Below are 12258 nucleotides of genomic sequence, written 5' to 3' on the forward strand. Positions count from 1 at the left end.
TGGCTCAAGCCACTTCATCAGGACTAAAAGAGAAAAGAGAGCCAATATAAAGAGATGGCGGGAAGGGATGGAGCAAGAGTTATCAGTTGGATTCAGGTGGTCGCGGGTTGGCTGAACGGTAGATGAGGGAGTGGGAACGAGACTGGGAATCACGTCACAAGCTGGAAGCAACAATGATGATGGAATCTGATAGAAGAGGAAGATGCAGCAAGGAATAAAGGGAAATGGGGTCAGGGAACTACTGGGAGGTACCCACTGGTTAACTGCATCTGCTTCACCGTAGGTTCCTCTGTTTGTTTGTCTTTTTTTTAAGAGCAGATGAAATAAGTACAAAGTTTTTCCTCGTGTGCTTCCAATATCCAAACTGTTTTCAAAATTAGTGTTGTCTTTGTGTTGCCTTTGATTTGATTTCTTCCCATTCTGGTCCATACAGCATATGATGAGGGCTTTTCGTCCTGACCCCTCCCCCAAAAGACAACATTCTTGATTTCCTCCTGGCCTCAGTTCCTCAGTTCCTGATCTGGAAAGGAAATAAGGAGGTTGCAGGTTTTGCTTGTGACACGCTGTGCTTGAAAAGAAGCCAGAAGACTGTGGATTCCAGCTTTCTAGATAGTCTTGGGTACCAGCTCTTGACTTGGAATTGCACTGTGGAAAATCCTGCCATCTGTAGGCTGGGAAGATGAACTCAGCTTGCATCTCAAATGGATATCAAAGGTCCCACAGTGCCTTTTCGAAGAGTCAGGGATTTTCTCCCCACCCATTATTTCTTCCACAACCTGAAAAGGCAGATAACCAGGTGATGTTTCAAATGCGCTCAAGGCACAATACCAAACTTGCTACATATCCTTCTTCCACTGAATGTACTTAATTGGCTGTATAGTATTTAGGATATTGGGAACTTGAGAAGAGTTCTGTTAAAAACAAATTCCATTTATATACAGCTGGCTGGTGGTGTAGTGGCATCAGTGCTGGACTTGGAGGGAAGGATCCTGAGTTCGAATCCTTGCACGCTTTCCATTGTGCTGGGTTGAGCATTGAGCTCGCAACTCAGCCTTATAAAAACTGCCCCATCCTGTAAAAAAACTCAGCATGACAGAAGCACCAACAGAAGCTCCAAAGACCACCTCCATGGGAGAGGAAAGATCTTTGAAGATGAGCTACACCTGGGGCCAAATTGACAGACTGGCCCAGGACAAAGAACTGTGGTGAGCTATTCCCCAGGGACAATGGGCTTAAGAGGAGAAGATAAACCAAAGTTTGGATTTCAGACAACCAGAAGATACCCACCTGGAGAGTGGAGCGGACAGTCCAGCACATCTGTAGATGTGAACTTCCCACTATTCAGGACATTTACAAAGACAGGTATGTAAAAAGGGCCCAAAGGATCATTGGGGACCCGAGTCACCCCAATCACGAAATGTTCCAGCTGCTACCATCTGGGAAACCCTCTTTCTTTCACAGCCTGGGTTGGGACCATCCTTGACCATAACTGGTTGAAGAGAGGATGCCTTAGAAAAGGACCTCTCCCAAACGTCCCTCATCTTGGAATCAAATAAAGCTTCATTATATCTGTGGCAAAAAAAAAACTGTGGAATGACTGGCCAGCAAAAAGGACAGATTTACAATGAAGCTCAATATGGCATTTTGAAAGACTGCCATAATGAAGTTTCATTAAGAGGCATCCTCAAAGAAATCATGTACAGGTGTAGCCAGCATATTGTGGAATCTGATTAAAAGAGCTCTTCAAAACAATACTTGCAGTTATCACCCAAAGGACAACATTCTAGAGAATAAGATAATTTGAGGAGTCTGTATTTAAATACAATTAACTTTCTATAGTATATTAAGTCATCTTCAAGAAAAAGCACATGTAAGAACTTGCATAGGACTAACTTTTAAAATCTAATATTTGGAGTGTTGATTTTTCTGAGCTGGCAGGTGTTTATTGCTGTCTCCAGTTACCTTGGGGTATTATTGTGAGCCACAGCCAGCATCCGAATGGCTTTGCAGTCCCTTCAGAAGCCAAGTATATTAATGTGGGCTGGAGTTACAGTGCATATAGCCCAATTGATTTAAAGGTGACAGGAATTCTTCCCAAACGATATCAGTGAACAAGTTTGGATTTTGTGATTTTATTTTGTTGGTATGATGACTGCTAGTTTTCTGGCCTTTAATTTTGTTAAGGCTGAACTCAAATTTTCAAAAGTCGAACTTGTACTCTGGATTATCAGGGCAGGCTTCTTCATACAGAATGGTGTCACTGAGACTAGAAAACAGAACATAGAGCGGTGCAGAGCAGTAAAAGGCCCTTTAGCGCACGATGTCTGTGCAGAGAATCGTGAAAAAATTAAACTAAAACTCTTTTGCCTGTACTTGATCCATATCCCTCAATTGCCTTCATTTTTAAAAGTATCTAAAAGCTACTTGAATGCCAGTTTTATGTCTGGTTCTACCACTACCCATGGAAGTCTGTGTGGGGAGAAGCAATAAATGGCCCTCCACATCTTTAAACGTTTCCCCTTTCACTTTGAATGCATGTTCTCTAGTGTTTGATATTATAAAATTAAAACCAAAGTCAGATTTATTGTTAATTGAATTGAATTGACTTTATTACTTACATCCTTCACATACATGACGAGTAAAAATCTTTGTTTCCATCTAAATGTGCAATGTTCAATTTATAGTAATTTATGATAAATAGTATATGCAACAGGATAGTCAATGTAACATAGAAATACACTCAGATCAGTGTGAGCTAATCAGTCTGATAACCTGGTGGAAGAAGCTTTCTTGGAGCCTGTTGGTCCTGGCTTTTTTGCTGCGGTACCGTTTCCCAGATGGTAGCAGCTGGAACATTTCGTGATTGGGGTGACTCGGGTCCCCAATGATCCTTTGGGCCCTTTTTACATACCTGTCTTTGTAAATGTCCTGAATAGTGGGAAGTTCACATCTACAGATGCGCTGGGCTGTCCGCTCCACTCTCTGCAGAGCCTTGCGATTACCGTGCATAGGTGCAATGAGAAAAATAATTGCAGCAGTATGATAGGCACATAACGTTAAAGACACAACAATCACAATAAAAACATGACCATAAATTATACCAGAAAGAAGACAATCATAACAAAAGAGTCTATTATATGTGGCGTGATTAGTCGCAATTGGTCATAATACTGCTATGCTGAGATTAGGGTTGTGCTGTTCGGTTCAAGAACTGAATGGTTGAAGGTTGAAGTCTCTGCTGGGATAAAGGTTCTGACTGTCTGTCCTATCTGAGGGCAGCTGGGCTTTGTACAAAGAGAAGCATGTTGCACTAAAGTATTTGTTTGAATTTGTGCAATCAACTCCCCATGAGAGTTTCCAGGATTACATTCCAATGTGGATATTTAATCATTCTTTTTAAGTTACTTCCATATTTTGTTTCAAATCCCCTCTACTGCTGGGACTAAATTTGCTCATTTTTCTTGTTGAAGGTGGTGCTCTGAAGCACCAATGATAAGAGTCACTCTTCTCTGACCTACTTTTACGTTGCTACTTTCAGCGCACAGCTGGTTGTGTGGGGCGAGAAGCATGATTTCTTTTATTAATTTGCAGCGGTGAGCAGAGAGTTAGGGTATCCATGTGGTAAATTGCTGCACTATTTATAGACTGGGTCCACTGTGCATACAGCTTCATCTTCCAAAGCTTACTATCCTCAATGGTAGCGGCTACAGTTATTGCTGGGATTGGATGATTTGTTAAAATGCTGTATTAATAATAGATGTCAGAAGAGCCTCATTGTACACAGGTGACAGTCCCTAAATGCTCACTTTTATAAAATGGCTTGTCTCTTAAGTGCTCACATTTTCTTACTCTCTCTCGTGTCTTGACTGTGCCTCTGTCTTTGTCTTCTGTGTGTTTCTTTTTCCATCTCTCTGACTCTGCCTGCCTGCTCTATAACTTACTCTGTGCCTGACTTCTTGTCAGACAGCCTTTCTCTCTCTGTCTATTTTAATCAGGCTCTCTCTTTAACTCAGTCTGAATCTGTCTGATATTCTTCCGCTCTCTTAACCTTTCCGTTTGACTAAGCGTGACTCTCTCTTCCCCCCACCAGCGCGCTCGTCCTCCCACCCCACGCTCTTCCTCCCCTCAACCCTCCCCCTTTCTCCCCTCCCACCCCCTTCTCCAACCCTCCCCCCTTCTCAACCCCTCTCCCTTTCTCACCCCACCTTCTCTTTCTCCACTTTTCTCCCCAATATCCCCCACCATCGCCCTCACCATCGCTCCCACTCTATTCCCCCCATACTATCACCCCCACTCTATCGCCCCTATCCCCCATCCCCTCTATCTACCCCCTCTATTCTCCCATCTTATCCCTCAGTTTGCCTCTCTTATTCTCTCCCTCTATGTCTGTTTCCCTGAAAAGTTGCTCCTCAGTATCCATCACGTTCACATTTCACAGAGGGGAGGGATTCTCACTTTCCTTTCCAGTGTACTTTTGCTCTTTCTACATCTGCAAACGGCCGTCACTAGGAGGTTAATTAGTAAACTGAGGTAGGACTGGAGACTCTGCAACACTGGAGCAGATTAAGATTTCCGCCTTCAGAATGTCAGACCTTCATGGTTAGGTCACCTTACACCTTGCTGGACAGCAGCTCTCTTCCAGATGGACACTTTGCCTAAATGAATAAAAAATACTAAAGCTAGACAGCCTGTCAGTTGTGAAATATCAGGACTCCTGTTTATCTACCTGTTTGCTGGTTTTAAACTATTCTTGTTTCTTTACCATGAGAAATGAAACACGATGGTGGGATGAAATCCGATCTCCCAGAGCGTACAAGTAAAATTACTGGAGGAAACCCCATCCCCCTGGGATACTTGCAACGTCTGCCAGTTTCAGCAGCCCTCTTCTGCCCCATCACATCCAGCTCCTGTGCATTAGCATAATCAATTGCTGACTCGTCTATATCGAGCGGAGGGAGGGATGAAGCCAGAGAATTTGATGCTGCCTGCCTCCTTCTGATTTGATGGCTCATTCCTCCTAATTGGATCAACTAGGAAGTTGCTTGCAGACTCTGCAGTTCTGAATGGTGCGTGTGCGTGTGTGTGTGTTGAGTGTGTGTGCTGTGTGTAAGCGTGGGTGTGCTCTGATTCAGGGAGAGTGTGTGTGTTTGTGTGTGTGTGCGTGTGTGGATGTGAGTGTGAGTGAGTGCGTGTGTGAACTAGGAGGAGGAGGAGGCTCAGTTTGGCCTCTCCCTCTCTCTACCCCTCCTTCCCTGCCTCCCACCCTCTGAGTTTTGCAGCATCCCTGTAACTAATGACCTCGCTTCCACTGTGCAGAGAAGAGAGGCACCTGCTGCTCCTTAATGACTTCAGCTTTTCTGTGTCGTGAGCAGTGCAGATACACTGAGAACAACAGCGTCCTGCTGCTGCTGTGACTGTACTGGCGAAGGTGTGGGCCACCCACCCCCCCCACGGCTCTGCAGGTGAGAGATTAGAGGAAGCACCAAAAGGCGGCTGAATGAGAATAAACACCACTCCCTTCATCCAGGGACTGTGCTGCTGAACCCGGGAATGACTGAACGTTTTGTGCCGAACTCTTAAATTGACTTGAAGGGAAAGGAAGCAGAGAAGAGCTGCCAAGCTGCCTCTAGTCCTTCCCCAAGCAAATGATGCTGTCATCAATGCCCGTCTGATGGCTCGGCTCCCCGCTCCTCCCTGCCCTCAGCCACTTGCTAATTGAAAGGCTTCAGAGAACAGCTAATGCAGTAGAACGATGACCGAGGAAGTGGGCTCAAGCTCCCCCGAACTCTCCACCCCTCCTTGTCCGACCCCATCTGGCACGGCGGAGGACAGTTCAACGGCGAGCCAGTTAGACGGGAACGGCGCGCTGGGAATGAGCGGTCTCATTGCTACCTGCTGCATCTGCATGGAGGTGGAGCGTGTGCGAACTTGCTTGAACTCGGAGAAGATCTGCATCGTGCCCATCTTGGCCTGCTTGGTGAGCTTGGGGCTTTGCATTGCCGGCCTCAAGTGGGTTTTTGTGGACAAGATATTTGAGTACGAACCTCTGACGCACCTTGATCCCAAGCGCATAGGGCAGGGTCCTATAATCTCTGCTGACCAAGCAACAGTGGCAGAATGGCCCCCATCAGCTGCCTTTACCACCACCATTCCGATATCCGATTTGAGCCAGACGCTGAGCACTTCTGATGACTCTTTGGTTCTCACCTCAACACCCTTCACCACCCCTTCCTCACATCCCCCAACCTCCTCTCCATTCTTCCTGTCCTCCATCGTTTTTGAAGCTTTCTCCCCTGAAACTGTAGTCACCAAAAGTCCTGAGGTGACAGAGTCGACATCTGTATCAGTTCCCCAAATGACCGACACAAACCTTGTTATTGCACCAGCGTTTAGTAAGTAACTTACTTTGTTCATTCTTGGAAGAAAATTCTTGCTGCTTTTTTTATATATAATGTTGTACTTTGATGTTATAAAAACTATGGCTGGGAAAGCTAAGTTAGGCAAATTGAATATTTAACATGTCCATTTGGCCAGTTTTACAAGGTAAAGTATTCAATTATAAAAGGTGAATTTTGGATTTTTACAGAGGCTGTATTTAATTCAGAGCAAATATTGAGTGGTACAATTGTAACTCCCTTTCAGTTCAGTTCTGCGTGTTTTCAAAGAGAATGATTACTTCGGCTTCAATATTTGCATTAACAGAGCACACACAATACCTCTTAAAGAAAGCAGAGGAAAAATACCCCTCCAAAAAATTAATGTCAATCAGCATTACCGTGTTGCAGCAAACTACTTTAAATCACCAGTCCCTTCCCCCACCGAAGCCCACCTCCCCCACCACTTTTCCCATTCACAGCTCTTTGTGCTTAATGTCATTATAGGACAGAAACTGAGCCAGTGTTGTTGTGTTGTATAACCCCGTGAGTCTTCGTTAGTAGTTCCTTGTATTTACCATGAAGCATTACGTTGTAACAGGGATACTCTGCTGAGCCTCTTGTGCTGGTGAATGAAAACTGTGGCATTTAAAAAGAAATATTTTGTTAACTCATATTCTAGCTTTTCTATGTATAGGATCCATTAAATTTGAAATTAGACCCTGTGTTTCATTTCAGATGACAAGAATCTGATACTTTGAAGTGAGCGATTAATCAAGAAGCAGTGTGTATATTTAAAACAAATAATCATATCTTTTCTTTATCATTCTGTGTGTGTATGGGTGCCTGTGTACGTGTGCATGTCTCTGTGTGTGCATCCTTGTCCAATGATTTCCTGCTTGGTTTTGAGATGAATTTCAAGGTCATTCACTGCTTTGGGCTAATTAATTCTTGTCTCTTCCAGAGACTTACAGGAAGACAATCTTGTTAATGTTACCTTGTAGGTTACCCATTTGTACAATGACTTTGCAAGATTTTTTTCCCAGCTAGTTTTTGGCTGCGTGCCATGCCTTTGATGTTCCCTGTTCCTACTTGCTTAACTGCAGTGGTGATAATCCACTATTATCCACAATTTCTGGACTCTGCATGCACGCACCTTCGATGGGAATTTGTGCGATTCATTAATACTGAGCAAATTACACAAGGCTGTAATTCTGTTCATTCTCAAAATCAATACAGAACAGTTGGTATGAAAGATGATGAAAATCAAGGACAGTGTAAAGACAGCCAAGCTGGTGCTTAGACGTTGGTTAAAGATACATGAAAGCAAATTGTTGTTTTGCTGGGGATGACAACTTCTCAAGTTTGTACAAAGGCATAGAGTTTGCAAACTCTAATAAACAATAAGAGTTTTCAGTTGCCTTAACTGTTCACAAAAATGTCAACGTTTTGGTGCTTTTCTTTAAAGTTTAAATGTGGGGTTACTAGATAATGACTCAGCGGATTTAAGACATGAAATGTCCAATTACTTATTGGATCAGTCTGTGGGAGATTTTATCAACCAGATCTACTCATCCATGAAGAAATGGCAGTCTTGGGATTCCTACTTATTCAGGATTACCCCAGAATGTGTGTCAACTCCAGCAGGCCACTGGTCAATCCCTTCCACTACAATAGGAAGATGTTTGACTTCCTCCTTCTTTCCCCCTCAGTTGGCTTATTTTCTGTCCCTCGTTCCTTTTCTATGTTGCTTCCTGAACACTGGTGGAAGTGTGGGAAGTCGCAACCTCGCGGGGAAGGGGAAGTGAACTGAGTGCATTTAAACCAGAATTCTGGATAAACATATGAAGGACTAAAGAAGGGGTCATATTAATAGGGTGCGATGAAGAGTGTTGGGAAGAATTGTGTGGGACCCAAGCACCACCACTGATCTTTTGGAGTGAATGGCTTATTGCTATGTTGTTAAATTCTGTGTAATTCAATGGCCTAGTGTTGCTGAGCCTAATGTTACTTCAATTGAATAAACATGTTCACTAGAAAGTGAAACATTGAGTTAATAATTAATTATACTAGTAAGCTTCTTCTTACTGGCATATTCAGTACTATTATCTTTCACAGTTGAAAGATGATGGAGAAGTTTGCTTTATTAATACGATGCCCATAAACAATCAGAAATGGATTTTGGCAGCATAGTTCTATCCCATAATTGTTACTCCTGTTCGTAATTTTATGACATCACGCTGCCCAAGTAATGCATTGTATCTGCACTCATTCAGTTCTCAATAGTGCATTGAATCAAATGATTTCCTTAAGTGTCATGGTTATGTGTAGCAATGTGTCACTTGTAAAACACCAAGCACAAAGAACTCATAAATCCTCCAGTCAATTTCTCCCCTGTTTCTGGAGCTGGATCAGGGTCAGGGTGAGTGGGGAAGAAGAGCAGCTCATTCGAATACTTGTGGATGCCTTTTGAAGAATACCATTGTCACTCTGGTGTACCTCTTCTCCAGAGGCTCTGCAATACTCTCACGTCCACCAGGGTTGTGTGGTACATGTTCATGTGAGCCAGAGATACCACAGTGTACACTAGTATGTCCAGAATGTCTGTATTACCCAGCTATGTTTTACAAATCTTAACCACTTCTCTGTGAAACATACCTGTCTAATACTTTGGGTAGCATGGTGCATAATCTTGTGTTCCAAAATGTATCAAAACAAAGATGGTAAGTGTAAGGCTTTATAGCCAAGATAGATCAAAGGTTCATTGCCGAGCCATGCCAAATTAGTTGACCTTTGTTTGAGTTGTAATTGGGATATGTTAGTTGATCTTGCTATCCAAAGGCAAACAAGGTCAAAACCTAACTATTTTCTTGCTGTTCATTAGCATCCATGATGACTAATGGTGTGATGACAAATGATCCAATTTGAATGTGGTTGAAAGCAAGCATAGGCGTGATACTTTTCACTGAAACTAGCTTATCAGTACTGACTACCTAAGAGTATATTTGATGGCCAGGTTAATAGAGGCTTTGTGTTGTTCAAAAACTGATTTGAATTTTTTCTGGAAAGGTACAATGAATTTATGAAAATTCATAGTTTGTTTACCAGAAACCAATCCTCCAAAGCCTATTCAAAAATTGCAGCACAATTCAACAAAGGCAGTGTATTAGAGCAGAAGCAACCCACTCATGCCACACTGGTGTTTGTCCATCATATGATAAGTTAGAGTGGTCAGCTTTATTCCTAAATTCTTCTTCATTCATGACCAAGCAAGTCTTGAATGCTATTATCATTTCTTGCTCCAATATTAACTTTGGGTGAATTCAGAAATCTTGGTGTGATGGAAATATCTGCCAACTTTTTTAAATCTGTCAGATTTGAGTCTATAAAGATGGCATTTGACCACAGGAAACATCCTGAGCCGTGAATAGATATTGTATTACGTTCCTGAAGCACGTCCACCTTTTCACTGATACCGGTCACATGATGCCAAAGACCTTTCCATCCTGTGTCATTACCTCAATGGACATTGGCACCATTTGACTCCAAAATAGATTATGCATATTTAAATTTCTAGCTTTACAATGCTATTTTTCCATTGGTATCAGCTATGTGAACTCATCTATAAAAAGAACCTCCTATATTGATGCATACACAGCAGACATTTTCTTTTTTTTTGTGAAGCACAAGCTCCTTAAATTATTCTATATTTGTATCTTCCCACAAAAGGTTGATGGAACACTGAAGTTTTACAGGAGGGAATGCTTAAAAGACAATTCATTATATTTTCTTTTAGAAAAACTGGAAGTGGCTGTAGATACAAGGTGGATTTCTCCTTTCAAATGTCTTCATAATTGGTAATTGGTTTATTATTTTCACATGTACTGAGATGGAATGAAAAACTTGTCTGCAAGCCAACCGGATAGATCATTCCATGCACGAGGAAATTGAATCGCTGGAAAGAGCCCCTGCAGACACAGGAAGAGCAAGCTAAATCTGCTCAGACAGCACCCAAGGTCAGCATCAGAGGAGCTGTGCAGGCAGCAGCACTATTTGCTGTGCCACTGTACAGGCCTCAATGAGGAAAGAGCAGTCTGGCAAACACTGGATGGCCTTTCCATAGAGAGAACTCATCATCTAACTGGATGATGAACAGATTGTCACGTTTGCAGAAAGCATATCTTTCATATGTTAGCGGTGCATCAGGAAGAAGCAAATACAGTGTAGAGGCATCTGTGAAATTAATCTCCAGTAGTTCAAATTCCCACTGTCTGCTATTTTTGGTGTGCCAATCACATTCTTTTATGAGTATACTATTTTAATCTGAGAGTTAAACTGTTTCTACAAATGAGTTAACAGGTTAGGTACAGATGATACATAACAAAGCCCAAAAGTGACAGAAATAGCCCATCACATCCTCGGGTAAACAGCACTTTTTCCATTGTAAAGACTGCATTCATTGTTTGCCGCAGAGAATCAACCTTTGCACAGGGGTGCCAGTAACATTCCCAGATGCTGTGGTGGATGAGTCATCCATTCTCCAGTGGTAATCTCAGAAATTGCTTCATAATGATGTCAAATTGATTTTTGTACTGGCCATATCACAAGTGCATAAGAGGACTAATGGACAGCTAGGAATGTGGTCAATAAATATAATGGTCAGCTTAGAGAATCCAAAGATCCCAGGTCTTGCCCATGGAGAAGCAAATAAAATCAAATAATAATTTGCTTTCATAGTATGTATCCCCATGATGTTCAAATTGATTGGGAAGCAAGATTTGACAGCTAACTGGTCAGATTACTAAGGACTGGTCAGAAAGGTGAGGAATCTTTAAGGAGATGAAGTGAGAGAGAGAAATAAGTATTATGTAGCAATTCCAGCCCAAGGTCAGGTATCTGAAGACTTGAGGAGCTGTGGTGGAGTGATTGTAGCAGGACATATTCAATGAGATTAGGTTTTGGAAGAATTTGGGGCTGAAGGGAGTCTCAGAGGCAGGTTGAGGAGAAGCTGAAGGGAAACTGAAAACAGGGATCGAAACTGAGTCTTTGTTCACCCAGTAACTGTTGAGTGTTGTGATTAACATTGATCAGAAAAAAGAGCCAGGATATAGAGAGCTACTTAATTTAAAGACATCGTTAACAACGCCAGCATTTATTGTCTATTCCTAGTTGCCATAGAATCGAAGAGGCAGTGAAGACTCAACCACAGTAGTGGGTCTGGAGTCGCATCTAGGTGAGTTTGGGTCATTTAGAAGATTTCCTTTCCTGCCAAACCTAAGATTGAGAGTTTTGAACCATTGATAGGGCACAGGTTATTCTAGAGGAGTTCGCTTGGCAGCTATCAATGATCAGGAAATTACTATTCTACCCCGAATCATAGAGTCATACCACATGGAAGCAGGTCATTTGGCCCAACTGGTCCAGGCCAACATCAGCTGGCTCTTCTAGTCTGCTGAACACATATATCTAACTGTACAGACTGATTTTGCCAAGACTTTCCATTAATACCAGACCCTCCAATGTCACAGGGCGTGGATAAACATTTGCTAAGATTGCCATTTGCTTTGTTTCTTTGGGAAGTGTCAATGATGGAATTGCTAAGCTTAATACACCTTTAATAAAAGTGTTAAAAAAAACTATGAAGTTGCAACAGAGCCCACATGTTGTTTACACATGAACCAGCTCCTCATTTGCACATTTTAAACCATCAACAGACTTAGGATTTTTCTTTACTAACACTGTGAAAACAATCCCAAATATAGAAAGGATTTAATGAAGAAAAGAATTGCTAAAGTGTGTAATGTTGCTGGTTAGAAATAAAGGCTGGAAGTTTGGAAAAAGCACAAAGCAGGTAAAAGAGAAGTAGAGATCTAAACTTTGTAAC

General features: G+C 42.2%; 2 protein-coding genes across 8 annotated transcripts in view; one reads left to right on the forward strand and one right to left on the reverse strand.

Moving 5' to 3' along the window:
- The window catches only part of nrg1 (neuregulin 1), a 402950-nt gene that overhangs the window by 269914 nt on the left and 120778 nt on the right, over nt 1–12258 (forward strand). For 3 of the 7 annotated variants that reach the window (XM_073042524.1, XM_073042523.1, XM_073042525.1), the window contains exon 1: nt 5029–6392. The exons of the other annotated variants lie outside the window; for them this stretch is intronic. In XM_073042524.1, the coding sequence (XP_072898625.1) occupies nt 5753–6392 (640 nt within the window). In that variant the 5' untranslated portion in view covers nt 5029–5752. Of the gene's footprint in view, nt 1–5028; nt 6393–12258 lie in introns of those variants that run through there. 7 annotated transcript variants of the gene reach the window in all.
- fut10 (fucosyltransferase 10) overlaps nt 1–12258 on the reverse strand; it is a 357225-nt gene that overhangs the window by 33928 nt on the left and 311039 nt on the right. The window lies entirely within an intron of this gene.

Source organism: Hemitrygon akajei, chromosome 4, assembly GCF_048418815.1.
Source record: "Hemitrygon akajei chromosome 4, sHemAka1.3, whole genome shotgun sequence".
Classification (NCBI taxonomy): Eukaryota; Metazoa; Chordata; class Chondrichthyes; order Myliobatiformes; family Dasyatidae; genus Hemitrygon; species Hemitrygon akajei.